At 38.2% G+C, this 20870-nt stretch overlaps 3 protein-coding genes across 3 annotated transcripts; 2 read left to right on the top strand and 1 right to left on the bottom strand.

Annotated features, from left to right (window-relative positions):
• The first annotated feature begins 15162 nt into the window (after positions 1-15162).
• On the top strand, positions 15163-17071 carry LOC106659973 (26S proteasome regulatory subunit 6A-B). Its single transcript, XM_014382785.2, has 3 exons — positions 15163-15368; positions 15663-16796; positions 16869-17071. The coding sequence occupies exons 1-3, from the start codon at positions 15327-15329 to the stop codon at positions 16977-16979; spliced, it is 1287 nt and encodes a 428-aa protein (XP_014238271.1). The 5' UTR covers positions 15163-15326; the 3' UTR covers positions 16980-17071.
• Positions 17072-17181: 110 nt separating this feature from the next.
• On the bottom strand, positions 17182-18178 carry LOC106660433 (RNA-binding protein 8A). The gene is made up of 4 exons (XM_023459528.1): positions 17961-18178; positions 17695-17838; positions 17359-17620; positions 17182-17279 (listed from the first exon to the last, which is right to left on the bottom strand). The coding sequence occupies exons 1-4, from the start codon at positions 18019-18021 to the stop codon at positions 17249-17251; spliced, it is 498 nt and encodes a 165-aa protein (XP_023315296.1). The 5' UTR covers positions 18022-18178; the 3' UTR covers positions 17182-17248.
• Positions 18179-18710: 532 nt separating this feature from the next.
• On the top strand, positions 18711-20410 carry LOC106648826 (testis-specific serine/threonine-protein kinase 3-like). The gene is made up of 6 exons (XM_014365981.1): positions 18711-18872; positions 19031-19200; positions 19394-19543; positions 19697-19970; positions 20041-20223; positions 20300-20410. Exons 1-6 carry the CDS (start codon positions 18711-18713, stop codon positions 20408-20410), a joined length of 1050 nt encoding a protein of 349 aa, XP_014221467.1.
• Positions 20411-20870: the final 460 nt, after the last annotated feature.

Below are 20870 nucleotides of genomic sequence, written 5' to 3'. Positions count from 1 at the left end.
CATGATTAAATCGATTTTTTCTCGACTCGCAAGTAAAACTCGAAAAATAGGATACTTGCACAGCCGTATTCCGAATATTCGTAATTCCTAATATTTATCATTCCGAAATGTGAACATGGCTCCTCGTTCAGTTGGGTTACTTGAGTCACTTAGGTTATATAGGTTACTTGGGTCACTTGGGTCACTTGGGTCACTTAGGTCACTTGGGTTACTTGAGTTACTCGGCGAAAAATCCTTCCCTCGATTAGTTATGTTACTTGGGTCATTTGGGTTACTTGGGTTACTTGGGTTACTCGGCTAAAAATCCATCCCTCGATTAGTTGTGTTACTTGGGTTACTTGGGTTACTCGGCTAAAAATCCTTCCCTCGATTAGTTGTGTTACTTGGGTCATTTGGGTTACTTGGGTTACTTGGGGTTACTTGGGTTACTCGGCTAAAAATCCATCCCTCGATTAGTTGTGTTACTTGGGTTACTTGGGTTACTCGGCCAAAAATCCTTTTCTCGATTAGTTGTGTTACTTGGGTCACTTGGGTTACTTGGGTTAGTTGGGTTACTCGGCCAATAATACTCCCCTCGATTAGTTGTGTTACTTGAGTCATTTGGGTCCCTTGGGTTACTTGAGTTACTTGGGTTACTCGGCTGAAAATCAATCCCTCGATTAGTTGTGTTACGTGGGTTACTTGGGTTACTCGGCTAAAAATCCTTCCCTCGATTAGTTGTGTTACTTGGGTCATTTGGGTTACTTGGGTTACTTGGGTTACTCGGCCAATAATACTCCCCTCGATTAGTTGTGTTACTTGAGTCATTTAGGTTACTAAGGTTACTTGGGTTACTAGGCCAATAATACTCCCCTCGATTAGTTGTGTTACTTGGGTCACTTGGGTCACTTGGGTTACTTGGGTTACGTGGGTTACTTGGATTTTTTGGGTGACTCAGCCAAAAATTACATTTTTTTACAATTTTTTACTTTTTATTTCAGTTCACAACATTATTATGCACTTTATTTGTAAAAAAATTTCCGCTGGGGAAAATTATGACGCATATCAAGCTCCGTTAGTACCTGAAATTGATGAAACCGACGACTTATTGTTATATTTGAATCAAAAGTCAAATCATTTAGAGCTTTCACAGAACTTTCCACGGGTGCAAATGCTATTCATACAGCACAACACATTACTATCATCTTCAGCGCCTGTGGAAAGACTGTTTTCGCATGCTACATTATTGGATATCCCAAAATGAAATCGATCGTCACTTACAATGTTTGAGAAGCGAGTCCTCTGTAAAGCCAATAGCACAAAACTTTTTTGTAAAAAAAATATATTATTTTATTCTACATTTTCTATTATTATAATAATTTAATACTTAGATGTTTAATACTTAGATATTAATGAAAATAAATAAATTATATAAATAAAAGACATTTTCATGGCATCTTTAATTAACTTTGTATTTATTTATACTTTATCATTACTGTTATATGTGGGTTCCATTTTATAAACATTTTATTCGGATTTTTATGATAATTAACTCAGTAATTGATAATTAATAACTGATTGATTCAGTTACCAGTCACCAGTTTAGTAATTGGTAACTTAATCATTCATTTGTTAATTTATCGATATTAACTTATAAGTGAATCAACCAGTTACCTGTTATTTATCTGGTAAATAATAACTAATTCAATCAGTTATAAGTTAATAATTGAGTAACTTTTAACTGAATTATTAGTTATCAGTTCTTTAATTATTAACTTATAACTGAATTATTCAGTTATCAGTTAACTATAAAGTTCAATTGAATAATCAATTAACTACCTGCAACACTGTTAGAAACAACGGTTCTATTTTATTTACATTTGAACTATATCTCACGTGTAAGATGCGCGTTACACATGTAGAAACAATACAAATTCAAAAGTAGTTAGACTTAAAAGGAACTTACACCTGCAAATTAGAAAAAAGTTTTTGCGAACATTTTTTTATTTGAATAGAATAAAACAACATAGTTCAATGAAACTTTCTTCACATACTACATAGACTTTACACTACATCAAAAAATTTTTGTTTTTTTTTGTTACCACTCGATAAAAGAAAAATCATAAATTTTAAGACAACAATCTGCTTATGTTACTGCTCAGAATGAACTAGAATGGAGAACTTTTGTTGACAAATAAAAAAATTACATCATCTTTTATCGAGAATCGACATTTTTTCGAAAATTGCTTACAAAAAAATAGTGTTAAAATTTCAGAACGATAAAAGAAATGGGTTTTCTTTTATCATATGCGTAGACCAACTTAAAAAACGCTGTTTTTCCAACGAATCAAAATTGGTCAAAAATTCCAATCAAAAATCCAATCGAAATTCCAATGCATAGCCCTTTGGAATCACAATTCATCGTAAATAGATAATCAACTGATTTGAATAATTAAAAGTATTAAAGTCATATTTTCTGATATAAAAATACTTGTGAGACATATTTTTATGTTGATAACAAAAAGTTGAAAATTATTAAAATAATTTTCAAGATTAACAGGTGAAAATACAAGCGTGTCCCCTTAATGGAGGCGTGATACATCATTGAACAATATTTTTTACGAGTTTTATTTTTATAGAGGATGAAAAAAAAAGTTTTTCGACGAAGTTACAGAGAGTTTGTATAGAGCTTTCTTTGCCTCGGCGAACTTAGCCTGTCTTGCCGAGCTCCGTATATGTTCGTAATGTTTACAATAAACATTCACTACTATGCAGCGATATTTGAAAAATGAAATTGTCTTGTATATAATTTCATAGAGATAAACATCACCAAAATGACGGCAAAAGTCAATTTTACTAAACGAAGATGTGTTATACAAAAAATAGGCGCTTACGTGCAGTTCAGCCTCTAAAAATTATACAAACAAGTTTCATTAAAACGTGTATTAAGTTGCGCGCCGCAGCAACACCATTTGGTACGTTTGGAATCAAAACTCGGGGTGAAAAGTTTTCATACATGTTTTATGTTCATCTTATAATATTTCAAAACTGCCTAATGGATTTTTCGATTGAAATATTTTTTTTTATCAGTATTAGGAAAGGATATTTATTGATATTGTATGAGCAATACCATTAGTTTTTAAATGGCTTTACTAGTGCACTAAAAAGTAACATGAAATCAAGAACTAGAGGTTTCGCTAGAGGGTTTATTTACATACAAGCCCATATTTCCATATCATACAATTTTTTCTTTTCCAAACTTGCACTACGAGGTGAGAGACCGCGAAAACAACATTCAGAAGCCAAAAATGATCAACCATGAATGATATAAAAGGTTATCATCTTTTGTTTTCTTGGCAATGGTATAAGTAAGTTCGATGGATGTTACCTCTGGGAATTATTAATAGCAACGAACCTTTTCATTAGCGCTATACGTGTGATTAAAGGCATAGCTGTTAACCATGTATTGATAGGGTAAGGCGAACAAGTCGGGCTCGCTCGTTATTTCGGGGCGACTTGTTTTCTGGCTGCTTTGTTGCCTCGTGAGGCGTTGCCGCTTTACGAAGACTTACAAAAAGACTTGGGCTTAGTGCCTTCGGGAATATTTCTCTTTTTTCTCCTTTCTCAAATCACCTGCCGATTGCTGCATCCTCTTCAGGGCATCAAGGGTCCGTTTCTGCATTCGCTCTCTTAATTACTTACGTCAGTTTTCGACCATGATCTCTTCAGCGAGACTGAGAAAAAAACAAATAAAACAGCTGAGTAGAGCAAAATAACATGAAATAATGTAAAATAATATAAACATGGTAAAGACTTCAGGGCGCAGATGCGCCAATAACAATTTGGGCACGACGAACAAATTCTATCAAAGATCTGCCAGATGGGCACGCAATCGACAACAGATGAGCGAGGGCGAGTCCGTGTCGCGAATCGCAAGTGGAATTCATTCATTCAAGAATTCACTAGTCAATTACATTTTTTACACGAGTTTTGATACTTTTTCAGCGAATTAGAAACTGAGTACGTGGCCGTATTTACGAGAAAACATGATTTTTTGTCCCCTTAAACATAAAAGCAACTAAAAAAGTTACCTATAAAAATATCGCGTGTTCCTGAGTTCTTACATGTTCCTGCCACCCGCAAAAGCAATCCCAGTGAAAAAAACCGCTGCCAATTTATTGGCAAAGAGCTTACTCATAAAAATTCTATTAATGAAAGGGTTTTGTAATTAAAAGGAAAATCCCTATACGACCATTTTCATTTTCGTACACGAATCTCTAAAAAAAACCGAGAGATCTGTAGAATTTCGTGTAAAATTTTCTTGAATAGACACTACTGAACCTGACTTAGTTTCCAAATATGTAACCCAAATTGTCCTTCGACGTCTGGTTACAAATCTCATTTTTGAGCCTATCACATAACTTTCCCTACGAGAAAGCAAAAATTATGAAAATTCCTTCATTTATACATGAAAACATCGTAAAAAAATTTTTTTCAAAAAAACCGTTTATAATACGATAAAAAAATATAACTTTTTAACTACTCTGTGGATCCTACAATAAGTTTTTGACGCTTCTTGCGACCCACAAATCCTTCAAAACAAGCCGAACCACTTCTCGCTACGTGTCTCTGTTCAAAAGTTGCACTGTTTCCATACCACCACACGTACATAAAATACACACATACACACACACACACACACACACACACTCGACCGACCGGCCTCCTTGGCTCAGTGGGTATAGTTCTTGCCTGCTGATACAAGGTTTGCCGTAGCCCGTGCCCAAGGTGGAGCGGGTACCACTCAAAAAGAAGACCCAGGCTAAGTCATCAGCCCTCGAAGCCGGTAAAAAAAACCCTGATCACTGTGCGAGCTGGAAGCTATAGGATAACCATAAGTAGGAGCCCGAGGCGAGGACTCACGAGGCTGGCAATAGATGAAGCACAATTTTCCCATGATGAAGTCAGAAGCGAGAACCACACTCACAAGAGGGCGCCGGATGTGAGAGCAAAGGCTCTGCTGGAACGCATGATAGCGCCTGAAGCGAGAACCATACTCACAAGATGAAGCTGACAGAGCAATCGGGCCCCCTTCCAGTCGGCGGCAGAAGGGAGAACCACACTCACAAGATGGCACTAGAAAGCGAGTTCTAAAAATATCTAACTCAGGAGGAGATGCCAGCAATGTGGGACCACGCAGTAGACGGCTTTGAAAAAGGGGATACGACAATCGAGAGATGGCATCACGCAGGATCGGAGGTTAACCAAGTAGAAAAAAAGATGAGTCCCTGAACCCCTAATCGTCGCATATCACTATGCGACGGATGGGAGATGTGTGAAAACGACTAAAATCGAAGTAGCAGAAATGCTCAACTAACCCCGGCCTCACCGAAGCAATGCCTAGCGGCGGTTACCGATAAGTGTCCGAATGGGGTGAAGTAGAAAAAAAAACACACACTCACACACTCATACAGACATTTGTCCAGAATCCAATGAATGTTCCAAATATGTAACCGAAATATTATATAAATATCTATTAAAAGACTTAATCATATATAGTCAAATTCTCCCCTTTTGCGTTTCATTATTTTTCGGGCGAACCTGCGTATGAATAAGGGCTAAAGAAAGGTGGAAGACTTTTTTTACTACCTTGGCTTACCACTGCTACCGCATGCTACTTGTCTTCCACATATATCATAAATTTCACGACTTTCTCATTGAACTGTGGCTGAAAAACTTACAAGAAGTTCCTGTCTTCAGACTGGGTTTCATTTACACTTGATGGTTAATTCGATATTTTATAGTCAGACAAAGATAGAATAATACCGAAATTCATTCGCAGAGTACGCTAGTACCTTTGAACTCTTGTTGGTGGTTTATTGAATTATTGAATATTTCAAATAATATTAAAGAGTTTACTGAAAAATAAAAATGTGTCCGAAAAGAAAAATAAATTTCAATTAACCGAAGTAACGATAACGAATTATTAGAAACAAATAAGAATTGGCTATAAGTCTGAACAAAAAAGTTAAAAATAAGGAGTGGGCCAAGCAAAGCTGACATAAGGAGAATATCACTGGCCTATTGATAAGCTTTATTTCATCGTTATGTCTGTGAATGGATAGACTGCACAGCTGCATTATATAGCCATGCAGCTGCATCCTAGAAAGAGAAAGAGAGAAAGATAGACAAACGCTGGGAGGTGTACATGGGCAAGTAGCATAGGATAGGTCAATGCCTCATGGGAAATGCATCGCCGATAGTAGTAGAATACGTTGTTTGCAGCAGTTTCATAGAGCTAGAGAGTGAGAAAGAGCGAGAGAAAGTCGAAGAGTTGTTATATGCGGCAGCGCACATTGATACACCCACAGCCAAAGCGGGCACACAAGCTTGAAGGAGATAAAGGCCGCACTCGGCAGCTCAGTCGTGTATGTTTCACGTGCACGTGTGTGCGTATGTGTATGTGTGTATTTGAGAGTGAGTGAGTGCGAGAGAACGAGAAGAAAAGAGAGAGAGAGAGCATGTATATATCCACTGGCTGTAAGTATATACGTCGAGTGAAAGAGAGAGAGAGAGAGAGAGAGAGAGAGTGCGCAAGAGAGGAGAAACGTATAAAGGTCTCCATACTGCGCTTGCTGCTGTGCGGCTACAAGCTCTCTTCTACTGCGCCAGTTTAAAAATGCATCCACAGCTTCGTCAAAAGGCATCGGCGACGGCGGTGGTGGCGGCTACGACGGCCTCGTCGCGATCCAACGTCGTCGTCGTCGTCGTCGTTTCAGCTCATGAATTTTCATAAAGTCACGCAAATCAAGATGGTAATGGAGTTGCTCGACTCAACTATATCTCCAGCGAAAATTCGACTCGATTAGAAACATGGCCACGTCACGTTCTCGTTACATGACAAACGCTCTGGGCCTTTCAGCCTGCACTCACAGCTCCTTCTTAGCTCGTCGTCGTGTCATCGTCGCTCGGGAAAAACTTGCGACCCGACTCGGTCGGACAAGCTCTTGCTGCACTTACAGTTATATATATATTTATTACATATATGTATTAGGGACAAATCCAACTTAGCTATATGTGGCGGGCGTGCATGCTCCGATCTGCAGCTCTGCTTATGCCACCACTGCGCTGAGCTGTCAGGCTTTGTAGCTCTTTCAATTTACATGCAGATCGCATATATAGCCCAAGTTACGTGTTGGCCTTTCAAAGCTAATTCGTCCTCCCGCAAAAGTTTTTACTCAAGCGGCTACTTGATATTTCCCCATTAAAAAATTACGAATCGAGAGCTGCACCTTCGGGTTTGTCCTTGGCAATTATTCTTATTCTTTCGTTGCACCGCACTGAGAAATTGCCCTACTCGATGTTTGCTTACCTCTAACTACGACCAACTCCGTGCACTAACTGCAGTCCGAATGATTTATACACGAGCACGAAACGCGATCCTTCACTTCCACCCTTGTTCGCATATAATTTTTCAATTAGTTTTCAAAACTTGTCTCGATTATAAATATAATATTTCAAGGGTCTATAGACCAGATGGACTTGGGAATGTAAAATCACATTACAAACGGTACCTCCAAGCTAACACGATTTTAATTGAATAAATTTAAAACACCTCGTCATCTTAAGCTTGAATTTTAACGCGGCGTTGGGCCACGATGACTACTTTTTTCCTTTCAATTAATTCATTTAATAAAATTGCCATCCCATTTTCTCCGAAAAATCAACAATTATAAACGAGGATAATAATGACTACAAAACATTTTTCTTAACATTGGTGAATAACTTGGCTCTTTGACAAATCCCAAGATCTCGATTTTTGAAAACTACAAGCCTATAATGTCAAAATGCCGCAAAATTCCTCAAACAATTAAAACGTACCTGAAAATTTTCCACGGTTGTTTACATTACTATATTGTATAACAATTTTATGTGCTTCAATTTTTGGTCTGTGTGGCTGATTGCTTTTGTACCTAGTGTATAGACATGTTTTTAACGTTAATTGTAATTAAAATATTTCGCCGTTGCTTACGAGTAAAAACACACATCATCGAAGCGCCGTGAAAAAAAACACACCTCTTTGGATACCATGAAAAAAAACACACCTCTTTGGATACCATGAAAAAAAACACACCTCTTCGGAGCGCTGCGAAAAAAAACACACCTCATCCGAGCGCTGTGAAAAAAAACACACCTCATTGAATGCCTTGAAAAAAAACACAGCTCATTGGAAGCCACGAAAAAAAAACACACTGCATCGAAACTTGTTGCGTTTTTTTTCTGCTGTTTTTTTTCGCGGCATCCAATTTGCTGTGTTTTTTTTCACGGCATCCAATGTGCTGTGTTTTTTTTCGTGGCGCTCCGATGAGGTGTGTTTTTTCACAGCATTTAATGAGCTGTGTTTTTTTTCGGGGCATTCTATCAGTATGTTTTTTTTCGTAGCGTTTTTCACTGTGTTTTTACTCGTAAGCAACGGCGATTTAAAGAGACTTTACACTTTCAAACTACAAAAAATTTTTTTTCATCACGGCTGGCGATTTAAAAATTTACTTTCCGCATGTTGTAATAAACATTAGTGTACGCAACTGGGGAGGTTGTCAATCATACACTCGTGCGGATCTACCACCTCCCGTTACCGTGGCGTAATCTTTTAATACGAAATACGATACTTGTGACTCAATTCTGAACTCGGCCCTAGCACCCTGCTTAAGTCACACGTATCATAGTATATACTAATGTGAGCAGGTCAATATCTCGAGATATAACGAAGTGACGTATACCCGCACATTAATAATAGTAGTATGAGTGCATCGAAAATGACGATGTTATGACATACTTGAAAGCTATTGGTAACAAAATATAATTATCAAGTTTGGGTTTATAAAAAAATAGATTATAAAAAAAGTATTATAATAAATAAGAGTTATAAAAAACATAATTATAAAAAAAAAATTATAAACAATAGTATATTATGATACGTGTGACTTAAGCAGGTCATTATTGCACGGCACGGTTCTCTCGCTTCGCTCGGGTGCTAGTGCCGTGTTAAGAATGGGCTACTTGAGTCTTAAGTATCGTACGTTTTTTTGTAGCACTGTGCTATATTCACGTTTAGGTCCCGTTTGGCGAGATATAAGGTGCACATAATAGCGTTGCGGTGCAATAATGAGCAGCTTAAGTCACGGCAAAGCGTGCCTTAAACGTGAACTTTAGCCACGCAGTGCTATAAAATTTTATTAAAAATGTACCCCAACCTTATAATTGTGAACTTATACCCCACGTTGCTATAAAAATGTTTTCTACAAAAATGAAAAACTTGTTGTTTCTGAAATGTTCCAAAAAAGTTTTTAATCGAGTTCGAACAGGACTTTCATTTTCAGAACTATTTAAAAAGCTTCCTGAAGATGTCAACTACTATCTCATAAAGTTTTGTAATGGGCTTCGAAGTGTAACGGTCTGTAGACAACAATAAGTGTCGAAAAATGTGCAAAAAACTTCGAAAAATAACTGTTTTAGGTGATTTTACGCATTTCGGTCCATCACAGTTCAATTGGGCTTTTTGTTAGTTTTTGCATGCTTATATAGTTTATGCATATTAAGATAATATAAGTCATTATTGTAAAAAAGGGTTTGAAGATCACTTAATTAGTCTTAATTATATTTTAAGTTTAGGGCTCGACGATTGCATTTTTTTGCAAGTTACCTATATAGGTATGAATGTGATATAAGGAAAAGCTAAAGCTAGTCAGAACAACGTTTAAATCGGGTCATTTTTAACGGAGTTATATGGATTAAGCGAAGTTTTTGGAGAGGGTCGAGTGTAGAAGGGTGAGCACTGTATCTGCAGCATATATATGCGGTACCGAAAGCACAAGTTGCGCGGGAAATGTAATCGGAAACTTCCCTGCTTATTTATATAGATATGCACACACGTATGTCAGTACATATATGCGTTTGTAAGTGTGCGCACAGATGTACATAGGTCGAATAAGCAAATGGCTATGGCTCAGAAAAGGACATTTCAGTTAAGCCCATTCACTTTTGAAAAATGGAGTATTTAAAAATTATTCATAAAACTTTTGACACAAAAACTCTTTTATTAAACATAAAAAAATTTCCTAGCCATTGAATGGTGCACTCTGAATTCTAAATATTTTGTTTCCTGACTCATTCACGCCTCCTGTGGGGAACTGAATCAAAACGCGAAGCATACAATCAGCACACTAAAAACTGATATAATCCACCGCGCCACTTTCAAATTAATTAGAACGCTTATAATCTACTCACTCTGTTAGTCCATCCTTTTTTCGACAGAAGAATAGTCAAAAATTACGAACGCATTAAATTTTCTTAATAATACTGTACTTTATGTCCTTGAAACTTAATTTGTTCATGAAGTCTTAAATTTTCATATTCAATAGTATTCTTTTAAACTGTAAGAATTTTTCTTCAAACTCAATTTTTTGACTTATAAAGATTAACATGATTTGGTTCGTATACTTACATCTATATGTGTACTTATGACAACACTCACCGGTACCACTGCTGCTAGAAGGAGTAAAAAAACCTGACATGGGCTATCGCGATGTGCTCATACGCCGACTCGGGACTCAACCACAGTGTTAGCGTGGCGTAGTATATAATTATTTATTTGAATTATACTGATTTTAAAACAAACTTGGCGAGTTTGAGCACAGTATAAGCAAGTCGTATGCATATTGTAGTTTTAATTGTTTGCAAGTGCGCGTGAACGTGGGCGCGAGGTTGTGTGCACATCTCGTGGGTGTTAGCTGCTGTGCGAGCAGGTGAGAAATGGAAAGAGAGTGAGGGCAAAAGAGAAAGAGAGAGAGAGAGTTTCCGCTGGAGGTAATAAATTTCGGAAGCTCGTTTAGTATGATTAAACGAAAACACGATGTGCACATGCTGATTAGTGTAGATAATATACCGGAGTTCATAATTCCGCGCGCGCTCGGGGCGAAACCCAAAGCCCGAGCTTCTGTATACCTATGGGCGTTAGCGTTTCTACATATAGCTCAAGTATATATATGCATTTGTGTGGGTGTGGATATACGCTCACAATTACCATATATAGATGCTTCAGCTTGCACATATTGTTGATGGATGGCATCGTATGATCCATGAAAAGCATACGGCATCAGTTAGCCAGTCAACTATTTTAGCGTAAACTTTTTAACATTTTCAATAAATGTACCATTTAGTTTGTATTCTATTTGTTTTTATACTTATGTACTCGGCAGCGAGTCACGCACGCGGCAGCGTTTGCGCATTGTTTCAAGTACACAACTCTCGTTTCTTTGTTTCTAGGTCGAATGAGAAAAAGCTGAAAAATAAGTACACACGGTGAGCGGACGATATTATACTTGTGTACTTACGAGCATTTGATATTTGATTTTTCTTGAGTGCAAAATACATCACTCGAGTCATGTCTGTGCGGGGAAGTTTCAAGTGAGAGAGAGAAAGTATTTTTCTTCGCCTATGTACGATCAGAGGATACAGAATCTCCCCGTTGCATGCAAGTATTTGCACTTTCAGTAAAACTCGAGGCAATGTTCAGAATAAAAAATTTATATATTTTGCGGCAAAAATAGAGTATATTTAGAGTCGCCGGTATACCAAATTTTCGTCGATATCTCTTTGATTTTTCGGAAATTAAATACACCCACGTTATATTCGCGTCGATAAAGCTTTTAAAATGGATGATTGTTCGATGAAATAATAAAACTTTTCGATTCCTTTACTGAAAAAACAAGTTCGGCGTTGAAGCTATATTGGGTAAATAGCGTTTAGCTTGGGATACGTAAGAATTAATCGAATTATAAAAGTTCAACTTGTAGAGAGCAGCCGCGCGTTGACGACTCGTAAGACCTCAAGTATCGACGCATGCACATACGAAGGCGTTTGGTTTTTCTGGCTGTTGTGGCTAATGCTGTTACTGCTCGTGGTGGTGCTGCTGCTTTTGCATTGTACAATGGTCGGCACGGATTCCATTGAATTTTTATTGGATTTCAGTGCAAAAGTGGGGCACGCAAGAGGAAAAGAGCGATAGAGAGAGAGAGAGAGAGAGAGAGAGAGAGAGAGAGAGAGAGAGAGGCGCCCTTTCCCTTTTCGCCTTCAACGTCGTTACCTTCGTAATGGTCGTATGCTCATTACACAACCACATGCATTGTATATAAACATATGCACACTTATTTGTACATCAGTACATACAAAATAACAGAAGATTTCTTCGTTTGCTTTCTCTGTTTTGCTGTTTTTCTATTTGAACGATTTCTTTCATTTTAGCTCCTCAGCTTTAGCTGAGCGTCGACGATTTTATCAGTTCCCGAATCGATGCTAGACTTGCAATAACTCGAGCTTACGGCAATTACCTTGTTTCTCATCCTTAGCTTTGGCCGCTCATGGATTTTTCCTCTCTCTTCTCTGCACTTTTTTCCTCTTGCTCTCTTTGTGTAATACGTGCACTGGCGGTGCGCAGCTGCACTAGCTCTGTATCGTTTTCAAATTCACTTAACTTGTCGATTGGTCGATCGCTCGGCCAAAACTACCCCAGCGTCGGCAGCAGCTCGAGCAGCAACAATATACAAGAAAAGTGCACAGCTATGGCCTGTATCTGCCTCCGAGACTATACAAGCTCAGTGCGAATTCTCATATCCTGTACGTACGTGCAGCCCGTTGAAATATGAATTCAAGTTTTTTTTGTGTGCGGAGTTTGAAATGATATTTTACGTATGTTATACGCAGCGAGGCAATGCAAATTCGCTTAATTAATTGAATCGTCCTGATTCGTTTTCGAATGTCTCGATGTCTAATTCGAACAGCTCGACGCGTCCATTATCCGGTACACGTTAATTACTGTAGCATATGAGCTGATTTTTCGTCGACGTCGTCGTTGTTGTTCAATCATCGCGACACCGCGTCAAATTTGTCTAGGCCGCAACCTATATGCACGTATCCGCAAGCTTGGCCTGCATGCACAGCTATGTGCACGCGCCTACACATGCATATGTAAAGAGTCAAGATAAAAGAGCCGAATGATTTATCATCGTTCGTCGCTCGCGGGATTGATTAATCGATGAGCTCGATAATTTCCGAAAATGTATTATAGACATTATTAACATTCATAGATATGGCGAAGGTCGCTCGCTGAATTCTATCGTAAATTCACACCGTGAGCGCTTGGCATAGTTAACTATTTGCACAGCAGCGCTGACTCGGCGTGCGTAACGATAATCCGCAGCATCGCAGACAATACCACGAAGCGTATTGAACTTTAATTAATTGGGCAAATGCTTGGCAGCACTTTTTAGTTATGACTTGCGCCAAACTCGAACGAAATCTTATAGTTGGGTATGGTCAGCGCGAAAAAACGCCCAACACGGGCGAGCGAGAGATTGCAAAGTTCATCTCTTCGATTTTAGCCTTGTAAAATAATTAAAATAGTTTTCGTCACCACTATTACTCATGGCATAAACATTCTGATAGTTATGTACACTTATGTAGAGTCGATGCTACATACACACGCATATATATATGTATAATACTGAGCGATGAATAGGCAAACCGCTGAACGCGCACTAATTTGAAAGTTTAAAAATTCGAGGAATTCTCATCTAAACTTTGGCCATTTCATTATACTTTGCACACACACACACACACTTGCGCGCGCGGGTCCGGGTACGTATATATCAGAAAACCGAACCTAGCGGGCCACTCGCGTCGAATAACGAATTTGTGCTTTATGTACATAGGGCTTACCTAATGCGCGAAACTTGCAGCTCGTTAATTGTATCAAATATCTATATGAATGTACCTTAATTAATGTTGCTCTTGGTTCGCACTTTGGTTCATTCAAACATGACACTTTTTTATTATATATGCTGAATAAATATTGTAGCAAATTTCAGCGCATGAAGGGTGGAACGTTTTGTTCGGTACATAACATAATTATGCCATAGTGACAATTGACATTGGACATAAAATTCAATCGATTCAGGGTAATAATTTTTTATAAGAATCAAAAAAGATTGAAAGCAGCAGATTAAGCAGATTCAGAGGCGTGACGCGTTGCCAAGCAGTGAATTAAATAGATGAGAAAAATAAGAAGAGAGAGCCAGCTAGGTAGGAGTCGTTGTAAGGTTGTCAACGCTCTTTTTCCAGTCAAGTAAGTCAAAAGTGAAACTCGAGACCGGATCTAATTTCGAAGCTCTCTCTCTCTCTCTCTCTCTTTCACTCGAGCTGTGTGTAATGTCGCTCATGGCTCGTTGCAGTTCACGTAAAGCTCGCGCATCCGATGCATCGGAGTGGAAGATAATTATTGCGAGTTCCCTACGTAGCCAGGCAGCGTTAGAGCAGCAGCCCCCACTCGCCTAAGGGTTATATGGAAATTCCGAACAAAGTTTCAATGTACTTGCTGCATTTTATCTTCCGTGATACTTAAACGAGTATATCGCGCAATCTCGACTCGAGCCACTAGCCCAGCCTCTCGTCACTCAACTTGGCAATTTTCAACTATTGCCCCCTTTTCTCTCTCTCTCTCTCTCGCTTACAAAAAAGATCACGAAAGCCTGAGCTCCTGCACGGTATACAAGCACTTGACACAAGTTCCGCAACTGACAAAAACTTAACGATTGCTCGCTGCTGCTCCAATTATTCCATACTTCTTTTCAACTTATAAATACTTGCTCGCCGCACAATTTTACCCACGCGCGCCTTTTATTCGAAATTTAATCGTTCTCTTTCTATCGTCTTTTTTTTGAATCTCAAAGACGATCAGATGGATATTTAAAAACAAACTTTTTTTCTAGACGTACGCTATACGAACATTGTTTGAATACTTCTATCAATCAACAAATAAATGTGCTACCGTTCTATTATGAGAAAATGTAATTTATTTTCGCTAAAAATCCGACTACAATGTCACGGGGCGACATCCGAAAAATTTACTTTTTTCAGTATTATAAAGCTTACTGATTTTAAGTAATGTCACAAATGTCCACGTTTTCATTGTTATAAGTTAAATTTGATACTCAATTCAATGAACCATATTTGTGATTAGATTGTAATTTGCTACCCCACAGCCGCAAGTGCCAAGTAGGTAGGCCTAAATTATATTTCATTCCGCACTCACAGATTTCAAAGTCAGTCTCTCCGTCGCCCTCTGATGGATATAACAGTAAGATTGGCTAGTCGCAAATTTGTGCGTCTCAGCTGTCGACTCACTCCGATAATCGCTCAAAGAAAGAAAAGTCTATAAACTTGTTTTATCTGTAAAAGTAATTTTCCAATTGTTTAGTACTGTAGGTCGATTCAACAACCATTATATTAAAATGGCGACTCTGGAAGATAAATCTATTTGGGAAGATGGAGAGGTAAACAAAGTCCATATTATTAGGTTGATAGGTTAGACTTCCGATGACAAGCATTTTTACCTTATAAACAACAATAATGAAAAGTTCATATTTCATGAATGAACAAGAAATTACATTATAATTACATTTAATAAACTTACAACAAACTCTTCCCACTTCAAATCAAATAATTCCATTTTTATGGAATTTTTCTAGTATTGATGTAAAAACTTGAAAACTTTTGAATTCATTCAATTTCTAAAGTCTGCAGATATTCATTATGATAAAAACTTTTAAATTATTCTCTACTTTTAGGAAACAATCAGAGAAGAAATTCTTCGTATGTCAACAGATGAAATTACTTCACGAACTCGTCTGCTAGATAATGAAATTAAAATTATGAAAAGCGAAGTAATGCGTATTTCTCATGAATTGCAAGCCCAAAATGATAAAATCAAAGAGAATACTGAAAAAATTAAAGTCAACAAAACTTTGCCTTACCTTGTATCAAATGTAATTGAACTACTAGATGTTGATCCTCAAGATATGGGTGAAGAAGATGGTGCCGTTGTAGATCTTGATGCCCAACGCAAAGGAAAATGTGCAGTTATAAAAACATCTACGAGGCAAACTTATTTTCTTCCTGTTATCGGATTAGTTGATGCAGAGTCACTAAAGCCTGGCGATCTTGTAGGTGTCAATAAAGATAGTTATTTAGTATTGGAAACGCTTCCTGCTGAATATGATGCTCGTGTCAAAGCAATGGAAGTTGATGAGCGTCCAACAGAGCAATATTCAGATATTGGAGGACTTGACAAACAAATTCAAGAGCTCATAGAAGCTGTTGTATTACCTATGACTCACAAAGAAAAGTTTGAAAATTTGGGTATTCAGCCACCAAAAGGTGTTTTGCTGTACGGCCCACCAGGTACAGGTAAAACTTTATTGGCAAGAGCTTGCGCTGCTCAAACCAAATCAACGTTCTTAAAGCTGGCTGGTCCTCAATTGGTACAGATGTTCATTGGTGATGGTGCCAAACTTGTCAGAGATGCTTTTAACCTTGCCAAAGAAAAAGCCCCCGCAATTATTTTCATTGATGAACTCGATGCAATTGGAACTAAACGTTTTGATTCTGAAAAGGCTGGTGATCGTGAAGTTCAACGTACTATGTTGGAACTTTTAAACCAGTTGGATGGTTTTAGTTCAACAGCTGATATCAAAGTTATAGCAGCAACTAATCGTGTTGACATCTTAGATCCTGCTCTATTGCGATCAGGAAGATTAGACAGAAAAATTGAATTCCCACATCCAAATGAAGAAGCTAGAGCTAGAATTATGCAAATTCATTCTAGAAAAATGAATATGTCTCCTGATGTCAATTTTGAAGAACTGGCTAGGAGTACTGATGATTTCAATGGGGCACAATGTAAAGCAGTGTGTGTTGAAGCAGTAAGTTATCATATGAAAATAATATATAAATATAATTTTAACCTCTAAAATTAAATGAAATATTATTTTTAGGGTATGATAGCATTAAGACGCAATGCAGTTGCGGTCACTCACGAAGATTTGATGGAAGCTATAAATGAGGTACAAGCTAAAAAGAAAGCTAATCTCAACTACTATGCCTAATAATTTGACATTTGTGTAATTCAGTATGTAAGCATTTTTTAAAGATAGTAAAAAAGTCAAATGAATTTTTTGTGAAGATTGAATGATAAATTAATAAAAAGATGTCTCTATTAAATTGGTAAATTTGTATTTTATTATTATTTTTACATTTAAGCTAATCTTTTATTTTTGTATGTTATCAAAAAAAACTTTGAAACTTATTAAATTAAATGTAAATATGTAGAATTGTGAATTTACATATTTCATGATTTTATTACACGATTAATTGGTTATCGTCTTCTTCCGCTTCTCTTTCTTAATCTGCAAAAGTAAGAATTAATTTACTATTTGCACCTTTACTACAGAAAATTCAATATGAGTTGTGTATCACTTGACTTACTTTTTGGGACCTTTTACAAAGCACCAGTCTACACCAATAGGTTGTCCTAAAATTTCTACACCATTTAAGGCTTCTTTGGCAGCTTGAGCTTCCTTGAATGTTTCATACTCCACGAGAGCATATCCTTTCAAGAAACCAGTTCTTCTGTCTAGATTCAGATGCAAATTCTTTATTTGTCCAAAGTCTGAAAATTTATCTTGAATGTCATCCTCTTGTGCCTCCTCGTGGACAGAAGTGATAAACAGAATCCATCCCTCAACAGCTGGATTAATAGAAAGATTTAGAAACTGAATTATTAAAATAAATTTTCAGAAGTTACAGGAAGAAAATACTTACATCTTTGTGGACCGGGCTCATTGTCGTCTTCAACTATGTGCATTGACTCATAGTGACCAATGTCATCTCTTGTTGAAACAAGCTCAGAACCATGACCACGTCCTTTCCTTTTCTTCGCCTTCTCTTTCAGTCTAGCGATTCCCTCTGAAGTTTGAAGTATCAATGATAACATCATAAATTAAAGTACGAATAAAGCAAGAATTACTGAATGAGTTTTTTAGGTTACAGAGTAAAAGAAAACATTGAAAAATGTTTAAATCACTTACGATCTCCTTCTTCGTCAACTTCGAATTCCTCGGCATTATCAATATCCAACACGTCCGCCATTGTTGAAGGATTTTTCAAGTCACTGAAAAAATTATAAAGACTGTTTATGTTTTGAACGACGCTTTGCTTGCAGCTTGACTATCACTTTACAAATGCCGACAGATTACAGAAATGGCTATGGAGTATGGACGCACCTAGTTCTTATGCAAAGTTGTACACACGCGTGACGCGCATCGCAGTCCGCGCGCACATCAGCAACTTGAATTCTCCAAGTTGAGTTTTGTAGGCGGCAGAGGTCGCGCCTCAAATTTAAATTATTTCATGTATCTTTTTGATCGTTTGAAATGTAAGAGCGATATTTTATTTGAGAATTATGAATTTCATAAAAAATATTTGTTGTGAAGAAATGGCTTTTCCACATTGGCACAGTTAATAATCAATACAAACTATGACAATTTAACAGTAGTCAATCATAAAAATAGACGTGAGATATTTATGTGCTTGGAAGCTCGACGTTCATATGTTGGGATCGTTAATTTCTACTGAAAATTTGAAAACAAACATGTTTCGACCGCTCAACTCAAAATTTGGTGCATAAAGTGGGGTTAAGTGAAAAGTTTTGGTTAAAATTTATTGTTAATGTTATTTTTAATAAATTATCGGTTAGTAAAATAATTCTGCAAGAGCAAGCGCGGCGGCGAAATAATAAGCCCAACTGAGCATAAAAATGATCATCGTATTTTGAGAGAATGGCAACAGATCCCGCGAACGAAGCCCAATCAAGCAACTGTCACGCTACGAACGAGCAAGAGCAGGACGCGACTAGAGCGGAAAAAAAGCTCACCGTTCTGGAGTCGCATGGATTCATACTGGGCAAAACGATCGGGGCTGGAAACTATGCCACAGTCAAAGTGAGTAAAGAAAGAGGCGCGCGCGCGCGCGCGAGGACAGGGGAGAGGGACAGGACGACAAAGTCTTGCCGCTAATAGACAGGTCGAGCGAAAGCACATCGGCCCAGTGTCAAGCACACGTCCTCGGGTTAATAGAGCTGGGCTTTGGACGTTTGCAGATCGCCAGGTCAGAGAAGCATGGCTGCGACGTAGCCGTGAAAATCGTCTCGAAATTCCTCGCTCCCAGCGCCAACTTGAACACTTACCTGCCGCGAGAAGTGCAAGTGATCAAGCGCCTCCGGCATGCCAATATCATTCGATTTTTGCAAGCCATCGAGACGAGCCATAGGTAAAGTAGTCGCGCGCGCGGCAACGAAATAGACGTAAATGGGATCTAGCGCGGCGACGTTTTTCCTTCCAATTAGCTGTCAATCGACGGACGTTGCAGTGCCGAGAGCTCTCGAGTCACGATCCATCTCGATGCTCCTGCATCTATCCAACGATTCCCCTCGCGCGCCTTGCGTAAATTCATTAATTTTCAGGGTTTACATTATTATGGAGTACGCGGAAAATGGTAGCTTGATCGACATTATCAGGCGTGACAAGAACATCGACGAGGAGCGCAGTCGACGCTGGTTCCGTCAATTACTCAACGTTTTAGCCTTTTGCCATGAGAGAGGCATCGTCCATAGGTATACCCTAGCATGTGTATTATATTATTAAAATAAACGCCTATCACTTGATTGTCGCGGTATACAACGAGGCCTTGTATACCTCGCTTCTGTCTACTATCTGTGCTTTTCCATGATTTCACAAATGATAATGAGAAAATAATGAGCCAATAGAGACGTCAAGTGCGAAAATCTGCTGATGGATCGCTACTATAATCTCAAGCTGTCGGATTTCGGTTTCGCCCGGGGCCAGATGAAATCGCAGGACGGCGTCGCCCCGCTGTCCGAGACGTTTTGCGGCAGCTTCGCTTACGCCTCGCCCGAAATACTCCGCGGCATACCGTACAAGCCTCAATTGTCGGACATCTGGGCAGCGGGTGTGGTGCTCTACACCATGGTCTTCGGCAGGCTGCCCTTCGACGAGTCCGTCTGGTCGAAGCTGCTCAAGGTACGACGCGACGACCCCAGTCCGATCTGATCGGATTTTTTCGATCCTCTCTATTGCGCAACTATTTCAGCAAGTCCAAAGCAAAGTCGTTTTTCCGGACACGCCCAAAGTGTCGCGACCATGCAGAGCTCTTATCGTACGGATTTTAGTGCCGCAGCGCTTGCGACCGCAAATTCCCGAGATCCTCTCGGACGAATGGATGGCCATACCCCTGGCTTCGGCTCAGACCTCGACCAATGATATTGCTTTCGTGGTATGATATTTCTCTCTGTGTTACTCAAGTCGACCAAGTATTTACAGCCGAATAGTGATTTACGTTGCTTTTTCAGGGAGAAGGCTCAGAGCCTGAAAAATCCTCCCCTAAGACGATCGAATCGAAAAAATCTTCCGATTCGAACAAAAGTATCGCCAACGATGAAAAGAACAACGAGACTAATTAAAATTAAAGCGCTGATAATAAGCAGCAGATTTTTCAAATATTTTGATTTCTCAAATAAAAACTGAAAAATCTTTAGAAAATGGAAAAAGAAAAAATAGAAAAATATGGAAATCGTTGTCTAAAAAAGTTTATTTGACAAATAAAATATTCATTCACTATTCGTGATAATAAAGATGCATGGCAGTTTCCTTTTTTATGGCACGTGCTTTATAAAAAAATCATCATTTTTACAAACAACATTTTTTACCTTCAACAAACACACGATATTTACATCAAAATTCAAGAGCACAATTACATCAGCCATTCTATTCATAATTTTTCGTGATCGCAGCAAGCATTAATTAACAAATTTAACATTCATTAACATTATTTACAATTGAATTTTTGTTATAATATCAATTTTTAGATGCACTTACATATTTACACAATCTGACACGGTTTTATTTGAATATTTGAATTAA

This window comes from Trichogramma pretiosum, unplaced genomic scaffold (assembly GCF_000599845.2).
Source record: "Trichogramma pretiosum strain Unisexual culture from Peru unplaced genomic scaffold, Tpre_2.0 scaffold7, whole genome shotgun sequence".
Lineage (NCBI taxonomy): Eukaryota > Metazoa > Arthropoda > Insecta > Hymenoptera > Trichogrammatidae > Trichogramma > Trichogramma pretiosum.
The sequence above is the reverse complement of the archived record's forward strand: the minus strand, read 5'-3'. Positions and strand labels throughout refer to the sequence as shown.

Excerpts from the sequence above, each read along its gene's own strand:
- LOC106659973 (XM_014382785.2), top strand. The coding sequence starts at position 15,327 with ATGGCGACTCTGGAAGATAAATCTATTTGGGAAGATGGAGAG. Across the intron at positions 15,369-15,662 it reads CTATTTGGGAAGATGGAGAG|GAAACAATCAGAGAAGAAAT; the intron begins GTAAACAAAGTC and ends CTCTACTTTTAG. Across the intron at positions 16,797-16,868 it reads AAGCAGTGTGTGTTGAAGCA|GGTATGATAGCATTAAGACG; the intron begins GTAAGTTATCAT and ends TATTATTTTTAG.
- LOC106660433 (XM_023459528.1), bottom strand. The coding sequence starts at position 18,021 with ATGGCGGACGTGTTGGATATTGATAATGCCGAGGAATTCGAAGTTGAC. Across the intron at positions 17,839-17,960 it reads AGTTGACGAAGAAGGAGATC|AGGGAATCGCTAGACTGAAA; the intron begins GTAAGTGATTTA and ends TTCAAACTTCAG. Across the intron at positions 17,621-17,694 it reads TGAGCCCGGTCCACAAAGAT|CTGTTGAGGGATGGATTCTG; the intron begins GTAAGTATTTTC and ends CTATTAATCCAG.
- LOC106648826 (XM_014365981.1), top strand. The coding sequence starts at position 18,711 with ATGGCAACAGATCCCGCGAACGAAGCCCAATCAAGCAACTGTCACGCT. Across the intron at positions 19,201-19,393 it reads GCCATCGAGACGAGCCATAG|GGTTTACATTATTATGGAGT; the intron begins GTAAAGTAGTCG and ends ATTAATTTTCAG. Across the intron at positions 19,971-20,040 it reads TCTGGTCGAAGCTGCTCAAG|CAAGTCCAAAGCAAAGTCGT; the intron begins GTACGACGCGAC and ends CAACTATTTCAG.